Genomic DNA, 21,624 nt, shown 5'->3' with positions numbered 1-21,624 from the left:
TGGCTGCTGGCCCCTGGCTGACCCTGAGGGACATTTGGGAAGGGGACACCCAGGAGCCACGCAGCCTCCTGTTCCTTTCTCCTTCTGCACTCTGCCTGTCTGGGGTCAGACCCAGAGTGAGTGAGAAGGGGCTTACTGTCACTCAGGCCTCCAGACTGGGAAAAGGATTTGAGCAGTGCTGGCTCCAGCTGGTATGCACGTGTTTGGCCACTCTAGCTATTGAAACAGTGAGATATCTCCATATCAGTTGCTAAATAGCTGAGGTCCCGAACTTTTCAAATGCCCTCTGTCATCCCAGCCACCTCAGCTCTGCCCTGAAAATGGCCCAAACCTCTCCAAGGACCAGCAACTGAAAGGTTTAATTCCTGGCACACCAGGGAGCCTTCTAGACCTTGCTGAAACCCTGCTAAAAGGTTTTAACAGCCACCCCCCCCCCAGCATTTTACTGTAAAAATGTTCACACGTACAGCAAAGTTGAAAGAATTTTACAATGAACACCCACACACCCATCAGCTAGGCTGTACCATTAACATTTTACTAGACTTGCTTTATCACATGTCGAGCTGCCTCTCTTCATCTATCAATCCATCTTATTTTTAATGCATTTCAAAGTTAATTGTGGCCATCACTATATACTTCCCCCTAAATACTTCCTGCTGGTAGGTTTTAAAATATTTTGATATAAAATATTCAGATATAGCCAGCTGGGTCGCTGCCCGCTACCCTAGGGAAGGAGCACCTTGGACAGCTCTGGCCCCACCCATCCAGATGCTTCGGGAAGCACCCAGGGGCCCTGCCTCCTTGCTGTGCTTTGCATGATGCTCCACTCCAGGAGCCAGATTCTCCTAGTGACCAAGCCACAACTTGGGTGCATGCTATGGATGGACAGAGTTAGACACTTTTTTAAAAAATGGCGTATGGAAGTTCTCAGGCCAGGGACTGAATCTGAGCCACAGCCGCAATCTACGCCGCAGCTGCGGCAATGCTGGATCCTGTGCTGGGCGGGGATTGAACCCATGCCTCCGCAGCGTCCCGAGCTGCCACAGTCTGATTCTTAACCCATTGTGCCACAGCGGGACTCCAGAGTTAGACACCAGAGAGCCCCTCAGTGGGTGATGGTCTTAAACCCTGCCTCTGTATCCAGTTCCCTTTTAGTCTTTCTGTCTCCTGCCAGCCCTCCACCCCAATACACAGGTCCTCCCCCTCCCTGTAACCACGATGCCCTCCTTCCTATTCTCACAAACCTCCTTGATGTCTTTGCAGCTCTTTGGCTTTATCAACTTCTTCCTGTGGGCCGGAAACTGTTGGTTTGTGTTCAAGGAGACCCCATGGTATGGGCAGGGCCAGGACCAGGGCCAGGGCACCAGCCAGGAGAGCGCAGCTGAGCAGGGAGCGGTGGAGAAGCAGTAAGCAGCCCCCACCCGGCTACTCCCGAACAGGACAGCACCTCTTCAACCACCTCCGGCCTCCGGGACCTCCCTCTTCTTCCCCCTCCACCTTCCCTCCCCCAGCATCTGGGCTTTGAGCTTTGAGACGTTTTTGCCAGATGGGCAGGCATCAGCTGTCAGAAACCTGGGCAGCCCTCCTGTGGCCTCGTATCCCTCCTCTTGCTGGAGTCCCTGGATGGCAGGAGCTCAGTGCTTCTTGTCTCCTTTCCAGACCCCGGCATCTTCCTTGGGGGTCTTACTTGTATCCTCACAGCTTCTCAGAACCAGCCTCTGCCACAGGCAACACATGGGGTCAGGAGACCCGAGACTGGTTCCTAGCTGCCACTTCCATCCCTCTGTCCACTTTCAGTGAATGTGGGGGGGAGGGGAAATTGGCTGGCAGGCTTTTCCCTTGCATGGAGGGCCCACTAGTGGTTTAGTGATCCCTCTTCCATGGCTGTCATCAGGGCTCCGTGTCAGCCTGAACGCCGTAAGCTCCCCACTCTCTCCTCTGGCCTCTGATTGCCCACGGAGCCCATCCCGTGGGAACCCAGGAGGCAGACTAGCCTAGAAAATAGCCCTTCAGAGGGTCCCAAGTGAGGCCGAGACTCAGTGGGGAGCAGATAAATTGCAACTGAGTTGCAACTTCAAGAAACTGAAGCCAGAAAATTGCTAGGGAATCAGTTTTTTTCTGCTCCCTTAGTCCTCCTACCCCTCCAGGCTGGAGCCCTTTCCCCCAAAGCTCTAAACTCATACTTGCCCTAGAAACTCCTTACTATCCTCCCTGTCCCCCTTCTTGGGCTTGGTCTCACATGTGGGACACAAGAGGAGGGGTCCCTAGGAGCATCTCCATGTCAGCCCTCCCCACCCCCAGCCTCTCTGTCCATCCCCCTTCCCCAGCTTCTTGGGGCTGAGGCATTCAAGATCCTTTTTGAAGTCGGTCCAGGCCTTCCTTTCATTCCTGCGGGGCCAGAGAGGGGCTTTGGAAGGGTGAAAAAGGACCACCATGGGTCTAAGTTGCCCCAGAGCCCCAGGATATGAATGGATGGATGGGCCCATTTCTTCCTCACTCTCTGCTCGTCTTCCCCCACCCCACCCTGCCCTGCCCCTTCAGGTCTGGCCCATTTCATCGTTTTCCTTCTTACTTTCACAAACAAACATGCCCTCTCCCTGTGCCCTCCACCCCTCCCCTGCTTCCTCATTTGTTCCAGGCTCTACCCCATCCCCAGTCCAGGGCAGGCCGGTGCTATTGGTGCTTCTTTACTTCGGGACCCAGTTCCATATTTGTCTTTGGTGTGTCTCTTCTTCCTGACGCCCCCTTCAGTGCCTCTCTGGACGCCAGGGCCTCAGAGTCAGTGCTGACCGGATAAGGGCCATGTGTCTGCCACCCAGCTCAGAGCACTGCAGTCTGCTCTAGCCGTAGGGCTGCCCAGGGAAGAACGAAGAAGGAGGAATCCAGCCATTTTCCAATGCAGTGCCAATTAGCCCACGCATCATCCCAAAGGTGAAAGTGCCCTGTGCCCGTCTCCTCTCAGGACCGAGTCTACCCCTCCCACATCCTCACCCCACTAAGCACCCTCCACAGGAACCTGTGCATTACTGGGGTACCCAGGCCGCAGGACCTTTGACTTCGAGCCCTTCGTTTCTTCTTTGGGTCACATTTTCCCCACTCGACAGAGAAATGTGAGATTTACATCTTCAAATGCTCCACCAGAGTCCTTCAAGGAAACTTTACCATACTTGTTTTTTCGACTTGGGGGAAGAGATTTGAGGAGGGAACATAGGAGATGGGGAGGAGAGTGTTTCTAAGTCTGAACCTCTCTCTGTCCTGAGCTGTCCCCAAGGTTACTCAAGGACAAGAGGGGGGACAGTTTTGTCTACAGCTTCAGAGACACAAAGAACAAAGGGGTGATCTTCATTTTCCTCCAAGCTGGCCCCCGGGAGGGTCTGTAAACAACTTCTACTGGAACTTTGTTTGGCTTCTGTGTACATATTTATAATTTATCTGAAATATGATGGATAAAGTGTTCTCATTTGGGGCCAAAGTTACTAACTGGTCCTTCAGCTAGGGAAAGGGGTGAGTGGGTATGCACGCCTGCCAAAGAGCCCTAGCCCAGAACTTTCCCTAAAGCAGAGAAGGCTCTTTCTCCTCTACAAGAGGCTGGCTTGCTCTCAGCCAGAAGAGCCTTGACTTCGGCTATGGCCTCTCCCTCCGTGGCCGCCCTAAGAGGAAAGGCTGCTTCACCTCGCTACCTTCAGAGGGCTGGCCTGGTCCACATGCTGAAGGCCGGGCTATCCTCAAAAGGACTCACGTCCCCTCCCACCAGGGCTGGCATCACCACTTCGCCAAGTGGGGCCTGAGGTAGGAGAAGGTGTCTGGTTTCTCCAGCTGCTGCGGGAGGCCAAAAGGCAGGGCACTTGCCCTTTGCCCCAGTAAACTGGCCCTGCCAGTGTGCCCACCTAGGACCTTTCCTGAACATGAGTTCTCTCCACCATCGTGGTCATAGGTGTCCTTCTTCCGGGATTGCAGGTCGGGGTGGGGTGGTGGGGGGGAGAATGTTGCATGTTGTTTTCTGGTGCTTGTTACTATACATTTGAATAAACAGTGCTTCAAGCATTTGCCACGAGGGAGCCAAGAATGGAGCCCTTCTGGGGATTTTCTTTCCTCCTCCTTCCCTTTAAGTTCTTGGACAAATATCAGCATTTCCATCAAAACATCATTCCACTCCTCTCCACTCTGCACACTCCCCCCCCCACCCCGCCCCCCACAGTGGAGTCTGCAGGCTGAGGAGTTGTTCCTGGCAGGCCCCAGGCTGGTGACATCTCCTCTTTTGGTGGCACCAATTAGTCCAAAGTCATTAAGACTCATTAGTAAATTTAGAGCAAACTCAAAAGGCGCGAGATAGTAGCTTCCACAATGCTGTTTCCATTTGCTCTCCTACCATCTGTGACCTAGACAGGCTTCCTGTCAGGAGATGAGAGCTACGTGCTTTGCCGAACAAACTTGCACCTCTTTCCCCTTCCAACAGTCAGTCACATGCTACCTTTACATCCCCTAGAAAAATACACTTAGGCACAATATTACATTCAATGTCACCAGGTTCCCGGACCTTTTGGGAATCATCTGTGGTTCTCAGGTTAAGAATCTCTGCCCTCGGAGATTATATTGAAGTACTTAACTTTCCCTGGGTGAATATGAGAAGAAAGTCCGAGGTCTTGACATCACAGACCTTGACTTATTCGACTCCAATTTGTTTTCCCCATAGATGAAATAATGAATACAGGGTGAGGTGTAAGTTGTTGAGGAGGGAAAAGAGAATCAGTTCTCTCTTTTCTGATGTGATGGTGTTGGGGGGTGGGCTTTTGTCTCTTGATTGTGTGAAGGTGGGAAGGAATGTTATCAGCTGAGAAGAAGAAAGAGGTGGATGATTAAGGTTTTCCCAGGCCTTAGCAAGGAAAATGACAGATCTGATGAGAAATCACCCTATGCCGAGGCTCTGGTAGCAACCCTTCCAGCAGAGAAAATATTCGTTAGAAAAAGAAGCCAAATTGATGGATGAAGCCAGGGTCCAGCCAGGGTTTGGGAAGAGGCAGCACAGGGTATTGATCGCAGTTCTCGGGAGGAGAGAGACGGATCAGCAGAGATGCTGCAAACACCAGCAGCCTCGGGGCCACCCCAGTTCCGGGGCTGGCTCGGGCTCGGAGATAGCTTTCTGTCATCCTGACAGGTAATCTTGGTTAGCTCAGCTAAGTCCTCCCAAACCTAGACAACGCCACTCCAATCCTCTGCTCTGCATCAGGGCAGCGTGGGTTTCCCACACAGGAGGCACAACACGAGAGTTGATGACCCTCCCCCACTCCAACCCTTGTGTCCTTCAGCACATCCTACAGACCCCCTCCCTTTGCCCTTCGGATTCACAGCGCCCACCTCACTGCACCTACCCTATTCGATCTACAGGGAAGCGAAGTCGCTTCGTGGCCGCCAGCCCAGGAAGGGGCGCCAGCCAGCTGGCGGAAGCACAGCTTAAAGGGGCGTCTTGGGCAGAGAGAGGTTTGAGACTGAGGTTTGTGAGCAGTGAGCTTGGGATAATGAGCTGGTAGCACAAAGGATGTGTGCACAAGGGTTAGGAGCAGAGGTCCTGGGGCTTTGGTCTCTTTACCCCCCTCTCCTGCAATTGTGCATTTCGAGGGGCTCTTGCTGCGAGCTCCGTAGGCAAATGCACCACCTCTAAGACTACATTTCCCAGAAGGCTACTCAAGAGGGAGAGTGAAGTGAAGGCGTCCAGTGCTGCGCTTGCGCAAAGAGTGAGCTGAAAAGGTGGGCAGGAGAGGAGAGGCGTGCCCGCGGCGAGGATGGGGGGAGGGGGCCGCGCGGCGGCGGCGCCGGGGCGGGCGCGCGTCCGCGGCGGTGATGGCGGTGCGTGAACGCGCGGCGGCAGCAATGGCCGCTCTGGAGCGGCGGGTGCCGAGTCTCGATGACTTCGCGGGACAGAGCTGGAGCTCGTGGGTGGAGCGGGCCGAGCTGCCTGCGGCCGACGGTGAGTGAAGCTCCCCTAGAGTCCAAGGACCCCATCACTGTCTCCCCTCCCCCCCTCCGGGCCCCCGCCAGCAGAGGGGAGCCGCCGACGGGAGCCGCCGTCCGGCTCCCCGGCCCCCCAAACAAAGGACCCGCCGGGTCCTAGTGCCCGCCTGCTCCGCCACCTTCGCGCCTCCGGGTCCTAGTGCCGGCTCTCCGCCAGCAGCCCACCCTGCCCACCTCTGCCTCTGCCGTTGCCCAATACCTGCCCCCACATCTGCTTGCCTTTATGTTTCTCCTTGCTTGCTATCCTCCAGCTTCCGCCTCTCCTGCACCTGCCTCGAGCTTTCCCTATCTGCAGCAGTCCTCTCCACGTGTTTCCCACGCACCCCACTTCTGTGCCCCCCTCCCAGTCCCCCTTGTTTCTTCGCCTTCTGCCCCACACCTCCTGCTCCTTTTTGGCATTTGCCTGCTGGCTGCAGTGCCACCGGACCCCCCCTCCTCCGCATTAGTTCGTTGGTCCATCCATTTATCCATCCTCCCTTCCTCCCTCCTTCTGTCCATCCATCCATGCCTCCAGCCCTCCATCCTTTCCCGGGCCTCTCACCCTGCCTCCCAGGCTCTCTCTCCTGACCCTCACCTTCTCTAGGCCCCCGAGTGCTTTTGGTGAGCGGCCTGACAGCCCCTTCTCCTGATCTTTGTCTCCTGGACCCCAGGGGGCATCTGGCCTCGTGGCCTTTAGGGTGACAGCAGGCATCACGCCCCTGAAGAAGTTTACAAGTGAGAAGAGGTGGAGGAGGAGACCACATGGAGCGGTCTCTGATGACACTTGTTCTCCTCTGAGACATCCAACTCCCAGCTCAGTTCTGTCCATCGCTGCATTTTAACCAACTTAAGGGTGGGAGCTGGCCCTCGGTTCTTGCATGCCTAACCCACCGCCCCTCATAGCTGGAGATTATATAAGACTGTCAGTGTTCTTCTCATTCTAGAAAGGGGCAAGTCTATTAGTAGGTGTCAGAAGCAGACCTAAGTGGAAGCCCAGGCCACCTCAGAACTGCCCCATGCTGGGTGGGCAAGGATGGGGCCATTGTCAGGGTCTGGGTGCAATGAGAACCGGAAATGGAATCAGACGGGTTTGGTGACTCAGAATTGATTTTTTTTTTCCAAGGGACAGGGAGGGGGCGTAGAGGAGGAAGGGGAGAGAAGTAAGGCAGGGGGATGGGGAGAGAGCTGCTTTGCACAGCTAAGATGTTTTGTCATCAACAGAAACTGAGGTACAAGGGCAACCCTTGCCCACCCACCCCCAAAGAGGAAAAGGGCTTGTGTGGATGACCAGGGGGACTTTGAAGATGTCCAAACACCCAAGACAGCAGTTTCTCTGCTCTGTGGCCATCCTCTCAACACAGGACCTGAGAAGCTGGGTGTAACTTTGACAGTGTCATAGCCACCCAGGTGGAACAGAATTGGGGATGGGGACCTGGGAGAGTATGTGTTTGGGATTCCACAGAAAAGCAGAAAGGACCCACCTGAGACATCTCAAGAAGAGACTTGGGGATCTGTAGTAAAATATATTAAGGACTGTTTCCTATTTAAGTGAGGAAGTAAGCCCAGAAAAGCGATACATTACCTGTAGTCACCCAACTAGTCAGCAGTGGAATCCTGAACTGCACTTTGGAGCAAAGGAACCATAAGAAAGTTATCTGGATCCCTCCTGATGGGGCCGGCTCATTCCAGAGGTAGCTGGTGAAGGAACGATGGGCACTTGAGAAAGATCTACTGAAAAGTTCTTTAATGGTCCTGAGCGCCAGGTGCTTGCCAAGAAGTCTGCGCTTCCTCCTGCTTAGCGGCAGACCCTGGACAGGTTGGAGATGGGGTTTCTGGGATGAGAGTGGTCCTTCTGAGCTGTGTTTCTCCTCCAGGGGCTGAGTTGGAGGAGAGCAACAAAAACATGAAGAAGTTGGATGCCATGACCCTCATTAAAGAAGGTGGGAGTCAACACACATTAAGGCTGGGGCCCAGGGCAGACAGGGCCACCTTCGAAGCCCTCTCCCACCACGTCCCAGGAGGTGGCTGCTCGAAGCAGCAGGTCTGGGGATTCTCACTTTCATAGGTCTGAGTCAGCCCATTCTCCTGGCTCCTGTGACCTATTGAGGAAGCTGCTAAGCATAGGTGTTTGGCACCCACTCACCTGAAAGCCCACATTCTTAGGGACTGGTTAGATGGAACTCTGGAAGCTGGGAGAGTCCAGTCGAAAGCCTGTCACATCGGCCGGGAGGGGAAGTGTCATCTGAGTGGTGGGTGGGATGTCCTCTGATCTTACAGGGAAACCCTGGGGTCCCCGGCCTTGGTGATAAGGGCTTCTGTCATTGCAGACATGTCCATCTTCGGGCACTGCCCTGCCCATGATGACTTCTATTTGGTTGTGTGTAACCATTGCAGCCAAGTGGTGAAGCCTCAAGCTTTCCAGAAGCACTGCGGTGAGGGGAGCCCTAGGGAGGAGCTAGAGGGGACAGGGGAAGGTGAAACATGGAACTCCGAGGACAGACAGGGTCCGTTGGGAGGTCGCGGGGTGACGGAGGGAGGCTTCCGGAATAGGAAGGCGGGGGAGGGGCTTCAGAGATTGTTGCGGGTCGGAGTTTTTGTTTAAGCAAACATCTAGCTTCTGGTGGAGTAAAGTTCTAACATCTGCAAAGAGCAGAGAGGTTCAGGAAGCGATAGAATTTTGAGTCTCAAAGGCTCCAATTCAGATGGGAAGGAGGCAAATTTAAACTCTAAGCTTGGGAAACTCCGGCATCTCTATCATGAGTCTGTGAGCAGGGTTAGGGGCTTGGGGACCGAGGCAGTTGATACCACTCACGTGTATTACTCTCTCCACCTCCTGGTGACAGAAAGAAGACACGGGCCCCTCAGCAAGCTTTACGCCCGGGCCCCACCCCCACCTCCAGCCCCTGCCAGCTCTCAGAAATGCCATGTAGTGAATGGGCAGGGCCCAGCTTACAGGGCCTCAGGTTCCACCAAAACCTCCTCCAGGGAGAAGGGCCAGGGGTCCCGGAGCCGTGGCCACCAGCCTCCCGAGAAGACCCAGAAAGACAACCTCTGGTGAGGAAAGGCTGGCGGCTCCCCCCCCCCCCCCCCGCCCCGAGACCAGCCCGGACCGTAGCCCCAGGGCGGGGGTGACCCAGGGGGAGGCGGCTGTGGGGCGATGGGCACAGCTCCCTTCCCATCGCCCCAGGGAGGAGGGTCCCCTTTCCCATGTCCCGCACCCCTGCAGGAGCCCACGCACGGTCCAGGGCTGGGAAGGGAGATGGCTCTGGGCTCGAGTCCAGGGCCCAGCCTCCCCCCACCCCCCAGCCTACACCCTCTCTCCATGTGTAGCCTTTTCGTGCCTGTGGTGAATTTGGAGAAGATGTCCAGTCTCCCGAAGCCCGACGGACACGGAATCAGGGTGGCCCCGCCCTCTGCTTTCCTCAGCCAGCCAGGCAGCCTCGCCAAGGACTCCCCTGGGAAAAACCCCATGGCACCCCCTTCTAAAGAACCTCCTGGCAGAGAAGGCATTGAGATAACCCCCAGCGAGGGCCTGAGTCACCGGGCTGAAGGCAGCCCCCCTGAAAAGGAGCCTGGTGGGACCAGGCTGCCCCCTAAAACCCACCGGAAGATGGCTCGTGAGTAGTCGTGGTCTTGGGGGTCAGGAAGGTAGAGTGGGGACTCCTTGAGACTGCTTGGTCCTTGGGTCTGACGGAGACGGGGTGGGGAACGAGCGGGCCTGGCCTTCGCAGGCTGCCAGGGTCGGAGCCGCTGGTCATCCCTTGACGTGGACACACGCTTGACCTGCTTGTCCTCTTGGAAGCTCTTTTCAGCCCAGGTCTCCTGATTAAGGCTGAGGGAACCTGTGCCACGCAGCCACCTGGTTACCTCTTTTCTCACCTAGATCCAGAACCCCAGACGCCTCCTGCAGCTGGTTACCCTGGCATCCCAGATGCCTGCAGCTGCTTTTGTTTCTTGTCTTGTCCTCCTGGGGCCTTGGAGTCCCTGGAAGAGTGCCTGGCCTGGGAAAGGGGACGGGATGGTTCTGGTGCCCGGCAGAGAGCTGCCGATGGTCAGAGGAGCTTCTCTGGAAGGGCTGCAGCCCCAGACTCGAGGCCAGAGGCTCTCCTGCCTTCGGCCCCCCCTCTTCCCAGGCCTCTGGCAAGAAGAGGCCAGACCTGCCCGTGGGCCTTCTAGAAGTGGCCTTGGGGATCATGGGAACCACTTTCCCCACAGGGAAGGAGTGCGACCTCAACAGGCAGTGCGGCGTAGTGAATCCAGAGACCAAAAAGATCTGTACCCGCCTGCTGACCTGCAAGGTAACCCCACGCCCACTGTGAGGTGAGGGTGGGACAGCGCAGCCGGCGCCCTGGCAGGGAGGGAAGTGAGATCTTAGCCAAAATCCAGCTCCAGGGATGGGGGTTAAGCCCAGACCAGACGCAGGGAGAGGCAGCGGCCCCCAGCGGGCCCAGCATGCGCCCAGCAGGCAGGGGGCTGCTTCCACCTCCCCCTGCAGAGGAGGGTTCTGGCCCTGTGGGGGAGCGAGATAGACACACTCAGGCGCCTTCCCTCTCGGCTTGCCCAGGCCAGAGCACAGCGCTGCCCTCACCACCTGGTGGGGTGCTCAGCTCACCGCCCCTCCTCACCCTCCCCGCTGCTGTGTTCTAGATCCACTCGGTGCACCAGCGCCGGGAGGTTCAGGGCCGAGCCAAGGACTTTGACGTGCTGGTGGCAGAGCTGAAGGCCAGCTCCCGCAAAGGGGAGTCTCCCAAGGAGAAGAGCCCAGGGCGCAAGGAGCCAGCTCTCGAGCGCCCCTCCCAGGAGCCCCCCTCCTCAGTCCAGGCGGTGGCAGCAGCGGCTGCTCCCGGCAGCACCTTCTCTGCCCGTGCCAAGCAGACCTACCCATACTGTGCACTGCCCAGGTACGTCCAGGATCCAGCGCCCCCCGCATCTTACCGGGGGACACTTGGCCCCAAGCCATCAGGAACCCCTGGAGACAGGCCCAGGGAGCGTCCCGGAAGATGCTGCTCACTCCACCCCAAGTGTGGGGGGAGGGCCCCGGCAGTGGCGTGGAAGTGGGCGATTCCCTGTTCCTAACCTGGCGTACTGTGGACCCCAGCCTCTCTGTAGTGTTCCAACACCCAGGATAAAAACATTTCCCAGCCGCTCCCACCGGGCCACAAGTCGGAACTGGGGAGCCGAAAGGGTCAGGGTCCCGGGTGAGGCAGTCCTACTGTGTATTTATTCACTGGCCCCTTCGTGTGCAGAGGCTGCGCTGGACCCCGGGGAGAGCCTGCCTTGCCGAAGGAGACACACACGCATCTCTGCCTGTAACACGAGGGGCAGACACGAAACACAGGCTCAGCTCCCAGACAGGCTCACAGGAATATGTGATGCACGAAGGGGGTTGAGAGAATTGACGGGGCTGACCAGAGCTGGGTGCACTTAACTCAGAAGATGTTCTGGAGGAGGCGAATCTGGAGCAGATTTCCCCCCTGAGGAGACAGGGGCTGGGAAGTGAAGGGGCTGGGGAGAGGAGCCCGTGGGAGCTGTGGCCCCGATCTTTCTGGCTCTTACTCTGTGAGCTCTGTCGTTCCCTCCCTTCCTGTCCTCCTTCCTCTTTGTCTGACTGCCCAGCAGGGGGTCTGCCCTGGCGTTTGGAGCTTGGCGGGTTCAGGGACACTCCCCACCCTGGCCCATCCTCACATCCCCTTTGGCCCTTCCAGGTCCCGGGCCTCCTCTGAGAGTGAGTTGGATGCCGAAGGCCCTGGTGGTGGTGATGGGGACCCAGGCCTGTTTCCCTTCCCCCTGCCCCGGGGGGGGGCCCAGGCCTCCAGTGAGGAGAGCGAGGAGGAGGGCACATCTGACGACCTCCGCCTCCCCACTGACTGCCACTATGCAAGCCGGCCCCCTCGGCCACAGGCGGTAAGGACCTGTGGCGGGGACCTGGGGTGGGCTTGGGATGGGCGGGGGGGGGGCAGCACCCCTGGCTCACAGCGTGGGCTGGGGAGGTCAGATCCTGTGAGCAGGAGCCCTCCCTGCGCTTCAGGCCCCACTAACCACGTGCTTGCCTTCTGCCTCCAGTTCTGCACCTTTGGAAGCCGGCTGGTGAGTCCTGGATGCTACGTGTTCAGCCGCCGGCTGGACCGGTTCTGCTCAGCACTGAGCTCCATGCTGGAGCGGCATCTCAGCTCACACATGTGGAAGTGAGTCCCTCAGCCCCACAGGATCCCTCCCTAGGCCCCAGGCACCCATGGGCTTCCGAAGCCCTGCTTCTTCACACATACCTGGAGAGGGGGCTGGACTGTTTGCCAGGGAGACCCCCGTGTAGGATCAAGAGGCCGTGGAGAGACTTGGCAGCCTGGAGCTGGGCTAAGGCAGGGCGAGAATGGGTCACCTGGGAATGAATCTTAACTCTTACCCATCACTTCCAGGACCTTTCGGGTAACTAGGAATAGATGCTGTCCAACCTGAGAGTGAAAGGGAGGTTCTTAATGGGTCTGCACACCGGTTCATTCTTACCAGTCCCTGTGCCTTCCTCCTGTCTCTCAGTTCCAGCGTCTCCCAGCAGATGGCAGCACTGCCAGGGATTTGGGCCATTTCTAGGTGGGGCAGAGACTGTTGTATGTGGATGGGGAGGCCCTCTTGCTTGACTGGCATCACAGTGGGGCTCCCTTCTTATTGCAGGAAGATCCCCCCCGCGGCTGAGCCTCCATCCCACCTTGTCAGCTCCCCTCCGGCTGCTCCCCTGAGCCCATCCTCTGCGAGCAGCTGCCCCCGGCTTCCAGGCCCACCCCCTAGACCCGCCTGCCCAGCCTCCATGCCCCCTGCCAAGGACAGCCTAGTTCCCAGCTACCCTGCAGGCTCCCCCAGTGTGGCAGCCGCCTGCAGCCAGGCGGAATGCATGGGCGGAAGCCAGGCTATCACCTCACCACTGCCTGCCAACACACCGTCCCCGTCCTTCTGCAAGCTCCCGCCTTCCAAGGCCAGCAAGTCGTCCAAAGGCAAGGACGCGCTTGAGGTGGAGGCTCCTTCTCGAAAGCGGAAGTTATCCCCTGGCCCCACCACTTTCAAACGGACCTGCATCCTGGAGCCCACTGGAAAAGGCAAACCCCCTGGCTGCCGGGGCCTCTCGGCCAAGACTAAGACCGCTCTGGGCGTGGGGCTCAATGGGACGGTGGGGCCAAGAGTGAAGCGAGCAGGGCCCCTGGACTGCCGGGGCCCCCCTCATCCGCCCCCTACGCCGGTCAAGGCTTCTCAGCTGGACAGCCAGGGAGGGGCTGGACTCGCAGCCAAGGCCCTGCCGACCAGCTGCCTCTCCGAGGAAGAGGTAGCCAAGAAGCGGAAAAACCTGGCCACTTACTGCCGGCCAGTGAAGGCCAAGCACTGCCAGGCTGGTGCCCCCGCCGACGCGGCCTGCTCCGTGCGCCGCAAGAAGCCGGGTCCGGCCCTGGCCTTTGAGGACAAGTGTTCTCCACTGAAGGTACCAGCCCAGCCCCCTGAAGAGGTCCGGGAAGGGGCGGAGTCAGCAGGGATGCGGGTGGACAGCACACGGGGAAAGTGACAGAGAGAGGCGCCGAGGACATGTTTGCGAGGACATGTTTGCGCAGGGAAGGGAGGCCTGGGGAAGGGGAGCAAGCGTTCTGGGCCATCTTCTCCAGGGAGAGGGGACCCCGGCTTTGGCTGGCTGGGCCTTCCTCCGTGCCCAGCCCTCTCCCTGCACTAAGGAGATGCTGCCCCTGCCTGTCCCCCTTCCCCGCCTTTGCTTTAATCAAAGGGCCACTTTCTGATTTGGCGGTGGCCCTCACTCCAGGAACTGGAGCTACCTCTGTTTCCTGAAGGAAAGGAAGTTGGACTCCATGAGCTCTGATAAGCAAGGTTTGGGCAGTGGCGTTGAGCTTGGGTCCCTGAGCTGTGGCCTGATATGCTGGGCACAGGGTGGGGGGCCGGTCTGGTGCATTGGTTTTGCCTCTGGGCATCAGGGCATGGAAGGGCAGGGCCACAACCCAAGGTCCACGTGCATGTCTGCCCACCTTGCACACATACCCACTGCCAGGTTTTCAGGGGCCAGGCAAGTCCTCTGGGGTTTCTGGTAAAGCCAGCAGCCAGGTTTATTTGCCTCTTCTGATGGGAGCCCTGAAGTAGCATGCTGGGCTGTCCATGTGATCTTAGCCAGGAGGGAGGTATTGGAGGTGGGAAGGGGCGTGCCCTCCTGGCCAAGCACTAGCCAGGTGCATACCAACACCTTTGGCGCCCACACCAGAGTAGTAAGTCTGACAGTTGCCCAGGGCTCAAGTGTGTGTGTCACATGTGGGCCTGGGTGATCTCTGGGCTGCCTCTGCTGGGGCTGGCATTCGTCTTCCCCCTTGCCCAGTGTTACTCGCCAGACCATCGGGAGGAAATCAGGCCTTACTTTTATGGCCTGTGCAGTGACAGGAGGATGGGTAGACCCCCTCCCGCCCCCCAGCCTGACCCTGTCTCTTGCCTGTTGTCTTCCTGCAGTCAAAAGCCCATTAACGAGAAAGTGCCTGCCCACTGCGATGGAGACGCCAGCACCTCCTCCCCTCCAGATCCGGGCCCCAGGCTGCTGCCGCTTTTTATAACTTTATATTATTTTTTTTAAGAAAAAAACTCTTTAAAATACCTCAAGACTGTCTCCCTGTTCTGTTGCTGCTAAGAAAATACAAAAACAAACATAGAGAAGGAAGCAAAGAAATGTAACAAAACGAGTGTCCTTACTGTCCCCATCCGCACCCCAGGAGGCTGAGATGATAGGCAGCCAGGCTCCAGCTCCCATCGCTTGCCTGCAGAAAAGTCTCTTAGGCTCGTACATTTTTTGTCCTTTAAAACTGTGGAAACGGCTGGGGGTGGAATCACTGTGGGAGTCTCAGGATGAGGAGGCATGTGCGGCTCCAGCTCTGAGTGAGCAACAGCCACAGGAACTACAGTCCCATTAGGAAAGGAGACCGGATGGGGGAGGGGAGCCACACCCCTGGCCCGGCTCTTGGATCTTTGCCTTGAGGGTCTGTGGGCATCAGCTTGTGGCTCTTCTCTGGTCTTTGAGCAACCCTAGGCCTCCATCCTGTCTCCACATTATTGCCTCACGTTTCTTCAGCTCTTCCTGCCTCTTGCTAGCAGCCTTATTTTCTCAGCCACTGGAGCTTAAGTGGGTAACTGCACCCAGGACGGCCTGCTTTGGTCCCTTTTTCTCCCTGACCTGTGGGTTTACCCATAAGGAAGGGGCGCAACCTCTTTAAGCCGAACCACACCTTTTTTGGAGGCAGGAAGGAAAAGGGTATGATCACATACAGAACTTCCCTTGATGTGGGAGGCAGCGGGCATGTGGGAGGCCCCAGTCCCTCAGGATCACCTGGCTCCCCAGGGCTGAGCAGATGGTGTGGAGGCGGCCAGCGCTGGGAGTGCCCTAGTTTTTCCATTTGTCTCACTGGGGACAACAACCACTGCGCAGATAGGGGATAGGACTGTTGCATGGCCCGCCTTTGGTCCTCAACCCTGAATTTACCAGGCACAGGGCACCAGATTCTAGCTTTATTCTTTCAGTCTTCTTACTTTTAAGCAGAGGGGAATCTTATTCCCTTAAGACGAAAGAAGGGATGATGGGAGACAGTGGCCAACCGGGGAAATTCAGTATTTCTGGAAAACTGCTCAAAACACGGGTTTCACACGCTTGGCCCAGTGTACCAGATTTGTGATGTGGGTGAAATCAGTTGTCATAAACATAATTTCCACAGGCTGCCTGAGACACCAGCCCCATAAGCCCTTGTAGACATCAAAATGCAAATGAGGCTGGCTGAAGGAAAGCGCTGGGCCGGGAGCTGTCCAGTCGCCTTCTGCCCTCGGGGCTCTCCGGGGCCGAGGCTCTTTCCCCCCAGCCCCCAGAGGGCGCTGTGGGCGCATCCGCCGTATTGCCGGCGGCGTCCTGGGGAGGAGCTTCTCCCGCAGCCAAGGCCGCCTCCGCGATCGCAAACCCGGAAGACGTGCCCCGGCAGCTGGGAGGGTGCGGCGGCCGGGGACCGCCATGCAGCCCCTGGAGGTAGGTCTGGTTCCCGCTCCGCCGAGGGAGCCGAGACTGACGCGTTGGCTGCGGAGAGGCTGTGGGATCTTGGCACACCTGGTCGCTTTGGGCTTCACCATCTTTCTGACTGTGCTGTCCCGGCCGGGAACCAGTGAGTGGGCACGGGGGCGGGGCCAGGGGACGGGGCGGAGCCGAGATGCTGGAGGGGCAGAGCCCGGGAGCGCTAGGAGAAGCGTGGAGTGGGGACCCTAGCAGTGGAGGGGCGGACTGTGGAAGGGTAGTAAGGGCGTGGTGGGGCGTGGCCCTGGGGGTGGGTCCTGGAAGGGTGGGGCTTTGGGTGCCGGGAGGAGAGGAGACGACTGAAGTGAACGGAATAAACTCACTAGTTCATCATAAGCGGAGCCCCTCATGGACGATCTAAGTAAAGGAGGGAGGCCACGATCTATTCTAGGACTTGGCTGATTGCTGCGAGGCGCTGAATTGGGAACTCGGGCCAAACTGGTTTGTTTGCCCTCTTGGTTGCTCCACTTTGTGCTGAGTTCCTGATTGCTGATTAGTGTTGGAGATAGTACACTGTGACTTTTCTTCTCCAGCCAGATTCTTTGGGCTCCAGCCGGCCAAACGCGGGCAGAAAGAATGGTGCCCAGCCGTCAGTCTGTTCTCTTTGATTCTTAGGTTTTTTCTCCTGGCACCCTGTATTCATGGCCTTGGCGGTGAGTTTGGGCTTCTTTCTGCAGGTGATTTGTTTGGATATTCCCCTAAGGAAGCATCCAGCCTTGAGAAGGCTCAGCCTTTCTAAGGCTCAGAGAGGTGGGGGAAATGGCCAGGGCCCCATCTTTCCCTGCAACTTAGGAGATCAGGGCACACAGAAGGCTGGGCTCTAGGTAGTGTCAGGTGGTTGAAGGGGGTGGAGGGCGTGGAAGACACCATTTTTTCTCTGCTAAGGCCTGAAAGGAGGAATTGGAAGGGTGTTCTCCAGTCGCTCCCCATCCCCAAAGTTCAGTAGGAAGTTTACCATTTGCCCTTCCCCTTGGTCAAGACATGGGAGTCATTGTGGAGGGGGTGGGGAGGGGGCTGGATGTCAGCCTGAATCATTGAAGTGTGGATTCCCAATTCTGCCCAGAAATGCTGACCTGGGAGGCAGGGGGTCCTGGTGGGAGTTCTTAGCCCCCACCCTTTGTCCTCATTGTTTGAATATATGAGGGCACCTCCTTTTTCTTAGGCCTCCAAGCTGGGCCTGAGGCTCACTAGCCCTCTCCTATGTTCACAGTTCTGCCTCTGCATGGCTGAGGCCATCCTACTCTTCTCGCCTGAGCACTCCCCGTTCTTCTTCTGCTCCCGAAAGGTCCGGATCCGACTCCATTGGGCAGGGCAGACCCTAGCCATCCTCTGTGCAGCCCTGGGCCTGGGCTTCATCGTCTCCAGCAGGACCCGCAGTGAGCTGCCCCACCTGGTGTCCTGGCACAGCTGGGTAGGGGCTCTGACATTACTGGCCACTGGTGGCCAGGCACTGTGTGGGCTCTGCCTCCTCTGTCCCCGGGCAGCCAGGGTCTCAAGGGTGGCTCGCCTCAAGCTCTACCATCTGACTTGTGGACTGGTGGTCTACCTGATGGCTACGGTAACGGTACTCCTGGGCCTGCACTCTGTGTGGTTCCAGGCCCAGATCAAAGATGCAGCCTGGTACCTGTGCCTGGCGCTGCCCCTCTATCCAGCCCTGGTAATCATGCATCAGATCTCCAGCTCCTACTTGCCAAGGAAGAAAATGGAAATGTGAGTTCCTCTGAACTCTGAATCTAAATGGGACACTTAACTCGGACTTCAGTGGCTCCTTGGGTGACCTTCAAGGATCCAGTTCAGAAGTTGTAGGGTTTTTGTACTTCATAGCTGGGCCAGGGGCTGCCGAAACCCCAACTGCTGTGGCTGACAGATGACTCAGTGGGCAACATCGGGGAACTGTACTGGGTGCAAGTGGAAGGTGATGATGGGAAGCTTGATCCTGAAGCCTCTGCTCTTGATGGAAGACAGAAGCGTTGGGTGGTGGTGGTGGCGACGGTGTTGGCAGTCATTTCTTTGCACTCCTGATGAGAAGTTGGGTTTCTAGAACTGAATGGCAGCCATGGCTCTTTGGGTCACTTTGAGAAAGCAGTGTAGTGGGCAAAGCCCTTGGGTCTTATTTATGGACTATGGTCCTTAGAGGCTCTATTGTGCAACCTTATGCAAGTCATGTGTCTCAGGACCTCAGCTTCCTCATCTGTGTAATGAGTGGTTGTTTCTAAACAATCTCTAACATCTAGTGTCTGTTCAGTTGCTGTCACAGAGCACCCGCCCAGCACTGAACCCTGGACCGGACCACTCAACAGAGTCGGGATCTAAGTCTTACACTCATTATTCCCTTACCCTCCCGGATTTGCCCGCATGACCTTTCAGGAATCTGTGTTGATTTGGTCCCTGGAGTCAGGTGCTGTGAGGGAGGGGACCCAAGAGGGTCTCTAGAATTCCAAGACATTAAAGGCACTGAAGTCACTTTAAAGCTTTTAGAGGAGCAGAAAGGCATTGGCTTAACCAAGCCCATGGGCTGGGCTTCTTAGCCCAGCTAAGAACTTTCTTTAGCTCAACTCAGGATCTGGGCTTGAGGGCCTCAGGGCATCCGTTCCCAGCGGCAGAGTATACTGAGCATCTCATGTTTTGCCCTTCTAAGGGCTCAGGTCTTAGCACATAGCTTTGTGGAGCTATTCCGAAGCGCTTAGAACAAAATAAGAGCCAAGAAAGCAGGGCAGGGCTCTTCTGATCTAGAGAAGACAAAGTCTCCCTGATCCCCTCTTCCCTTGGCAGCTAAGCTTTCCTCAGTGGTCGTCTCTTGCCAGCTCTTTGACCCAGGAGGGAGCTGAGTTTGGTGCCAGCTGGCACATGATGGCTGGGCTGTCTTCCCTGCAGAGACCCCTCGGTGTTCCAAACTGAAAGTAGTTCCCCAGACTGCCCTGGGCGGTGAGGGCTGGATGCCAGACTGGCTAACCCTGGCCTGGCTCAGTCGGGGAGTCGGGAGCTCCATAGATGGTGGTGAGGACGGAAATGGCCGAGTCAGGAAAGCTGGTGTTGGGGCAGGTAGAGGAGCTCGCTGGGAACTCCGGGAGGCCTGGAGTGAGGGCGTCGGAGCCAGGGGAGGCATTCCTGGATGGCAGTATTTTGGATATGACAGGTCTGTAGAAGATTCAAGACGTCCCCTATGGGTGGCTCAGAGGCAAGGAGGTTGCTCTGCGTGGACAGCACAGGAGCGGGAACTGCGGGGGCAGAAGGGCCCTCTGAGCGGTCCTCGATAGGCTCCTCCTGGGTCAGACGGCATCTCCCAGGAGGGCTCCAGGCCCTGAGCATCTAAGGGGCGCCTGCTATGCAGAGGGTGGTGGTTCCTGTCTCTTTCATTGTCCTTTCCAACCCCCCAGTGTGGTGTGAACCGGGAGCTGCTTACTGGGGCCGCACCGAGGAGAGTCTCCCATAGGGCTGCTTTGGTCAGGGGTCCATCTCCCCTGGCCCGGTCACAGCCCAGGCCGTGCCGGGGGGTCTCACTCTGCCCACTGCAGGGTGAGGAGGCCGGGCGAGGTTCACCAGCTTGCTCTGGGAGCCAAGCGGGCGACGCCGGAAAGCCCGAGCCGCCTGAGGTGGTGCCTCCTCCCAGGTGGTGCGGGGGCGGCGGGCGGGCTGACAGCCGGCAGTTTGCGTGGGCGGTGCCAGCTGATGTCTATTCCCAGCCCCGGGAGGAAGGGGGAAGCCGTTTATATTCCGAAGGAGGAAGGGGCCCCAGCTGTCACCTCTCTGACTGGGAGGGCTGGGGGCGGCAGGGGCACAGGGCAGAGGGGAGGGCACAGGTGGTCTCCTCTCGCTTAGCCAGTCTGACCGCAGTACCGGGAGGCGGTCACCAGGAGGAGCCCTTCTTCCCGGCTGGCCGGACCCCCCCCCCCCGCCCCCGCCCGCCCTCCGCTTCTCCCTCCCCTCATCACCACCTGCCCTCACATCCTGGGGGAGCAGCTGGACAATCCTTAGACCTTCGTGCCCGGGCACCCTGCCTCCAGCTGGGAGCTTTGTGGCTGCTGACTGCCTGTGCCTCCTCTCGCTCATGTGTTTCCTCCCCCCCCACCCTCTATCCCCCTATCCCTACGCCCCACCCCTCCCCCAGCCCCCCATCTGGGACCTTAGCTGGGCTGCTCAGCAGAGAGGCACAGGCCTTGGGGAAGACGCAAATGGCTGCCCTTTTGCCCTTGTGCCCTAGCTAGAAAAGCTGCTAGTTGTCAGGTGGTTTGTCTTTAAAAAAAAAAAAAAAAAAGCTGGGGTGCTCAAGTTTTTAAAAATTCCATGTCTTTTGCACACATTTGCATTTCAAGCTAAGTCCTGATTCCAAATATGATTACGTTCAAACTCAACCTTGAGGACATTAGAAATATAGATGTTTTTTGTATCCGGATCCACATGGTAATTGGATTCCCATTCTGGGTTCAGATACCACGCCCGAACCCCCATCTTTCCCATAGCCACCCCTTCCCTTGGCCCCCCGGCTGGGGGTAGTGTTGAATGGCAGGAGCTCTGTGTCTGGGGAAGTCTGCCTGGCTCACCTTCTTGGCTCTTCAGCCCCATCAGAGGTAGGCTGCTGTCTCTGGCCAGCTGGTGCCTCACCCCCCCCACCTCCCCTACAGAGCAGACTACCCCTCCCCACTCCCTGACATTGGCCCATCCTGTCCCTTCTTTCTCATTGTCCCCACCCTTCCACCCCCATGCATGGCTGCTGTGGGTCTTGTTTTTAAAGCCTCACTGTGGGAGAGCCAGGCATTCTTCCTGAGCCAGCTGGCTGCTATGCCAAGGCCTGTTCAGAGTTAATAATAATGATTAGCTGAACAGGGCTGGGGCCTTTTCAGCTCCAGATCTCTGAAGCACTCGCAGGCTGAGTCAGCCAGCCCTCACCTTCCCCCTCTGCCTGGGCTGCACGGTCTCACCTCCCAGCCAAGCCGTGAAGCTTCCTTCCTCTGAGAGTCCTCTGAATAGACTAATAGGGCCTTTTCACCTGACAGAGGTCAAGATGTAGGGCACACAGTGTAAGCTCTGCAGACGCGGGTGGTGGCAGTGGTGGCTGTTGACTTTGAACTTCTAGAACTCCTGCCCTTCCTTGTGTTGACCTGTCTTGGCCTCCAAAGGACACCCTTGGTCCTGACTCACTCCGTCTGCAGGTTTAGGGAGTGGGTAGGCATCTGGTTTAGTGCTTTGGCTGCCCCGTGTCTGGCTGGCATAAAGAGCCTGTGTACTGTGAGGTGAAATGTGCATTGACCTGGGGGCTCAGAAGCCTGCAGTCCGGGTTTACTCAGCCCCTGATGGCTGGCATGGCCACAGGCAAATCACTGATTGCCAGACTTACCTCGCAGGGGTGTTGTGAGCTCTAGAAGACAGAATGCATGTTAACAGGCATTAGAAAGCTCAAAGCATTAAACAAATGTGAACAGGTGGCATTGTATCCTCGTCCTTATCTCTCAGTCTGGCTTGGGTTTTACACTGCGTTTAGGGAGACAATAAACAGTTATGGACAATGATGCGTAAGGGACCCAAGTCTAAGAGCGGTTGTGTTGCTGGCCCTTGTCGGAGAA

General features: G+C 57.4%; 2 protein-coding genes across 15 annotated transcripts in view; both read left to right on the top strand.

Moving 5' to 3' along the window:
* Positions 1–4,063, top strand: part of SYPL2 (synaptophysin like 2) — a 47,479-nt gene extending 43,416 nt beyond the window's left edge. The window contains exons 11-12 of one of the 2 annotated variants that reach the window (XM_021090083.2): positions 1,264–1,406; positions 2,752–4,063. In XM_021090083.2, the coding sequence (XP_020945742.1) occupies positions 1,264–1,406; positions 2,752–2,797 (189 nt within the window). In that variant the 3' untranslated portion in view covers positions 2,798–4,063. Of the gene's footprint in view, positions 1–1,263; positions 1,521–2,751 lie in introns of those variants that run through there. The other variant, XM_085023746.1, reaches the window with a different exon arrangement.
* Positions 4,064–5,812: 1,749 nt separating this feature from the next.
* ATXN7L2 (ataxin 7 like 2) lies at positions 5,813–21,581 on the top strand. 13 transcript variants are annotated; one of them, XR_014844585.1, is made up of 13 exons: positions 5,813–5,965; positions 7,863–7,928; positions 8,316–8,420; positions 8,832–9,042; positions 9,319–9,605; positions 10,204–10,286; positions 10,636–10,889; positions 11,235–11,547; positions 11,694–11,892; positions 12,052–12,173; positions 12,655–13,450; positions 13,781–13,845; positions 14,470–14,616. XR_014844585.1 is itself a non-coding variant. In XM_005663590.4 (12 exons), the coding sequence occupies exons 1-11, from the start codon at positions 5,839–5,841 to the stop codon at positions 13,835–13,837; spliced, it is 2,307 nt and encodes a 768-aa protein (XP_005663647.3). In that variant the 5' UTR covers positions 5,813–5,838; the 3' UTR covers positions 13,838–13,845; positions 14,470–14,616. The 13 variants fall into 13 exon arrangements, 7 of the variants coding, with proteins under 7 accessions (XP_005663647.3, XP_020945733.2, XP_084879871.1 ...); XR_014844586.1 differs by having other exon boundaries at positions 13,745–13,845; XR_014844583.1 differs by lacking the exon at positions 13,781–13,845.
* The last annotated feature ends 43 nt before the right edge of the window (positions 21,582–21,624 follow it).

This window comes from Sus scrofa, chromosome 4 (genome assembly GCF_054392235.1).
Source record: "Sus scrofa isolate SSC_HxYL_T2T_F1_AM1 chromosome 4, Sscrofa_HxYL_maternal_Yorkshire_Landrace_v2.0, whole genome shotgun sequence".
NCBI classification, from domain to species: domain Eukaryota; kingdom Metazoa; phylum Chordata; class Mammalia; order Artiodactyla; family Suidae; genus Sus; species Sus scrofa.
This window is presented reverse-complemented; position numbering and strand designations above follow the sequence as displayed.

Coding starts and splice junctions, on each gene's coding strand:
- ATXN7L2 (XM_085023745.1), top strand. CDS start 5,839: ATGGCGGTGCGTGAACGCGCGGCGGCAGCAATGGCCGCTCTGGAGCGG. Junction 9,043..9,318: donor ACCCAGAAAGACAACCTCTG/GTGAGGAAAGGC, acceptor CTCCATGTGTAG/CCTTTTCGTGCCTGTGGTGA. Junction 13,451..17,273: donor ACAAGTGTTCTCCACTGAAG/GTACCAGCCCAG, acceptor CTATGTTCACAG/TTCTGCCTCTGCATGGCTGA.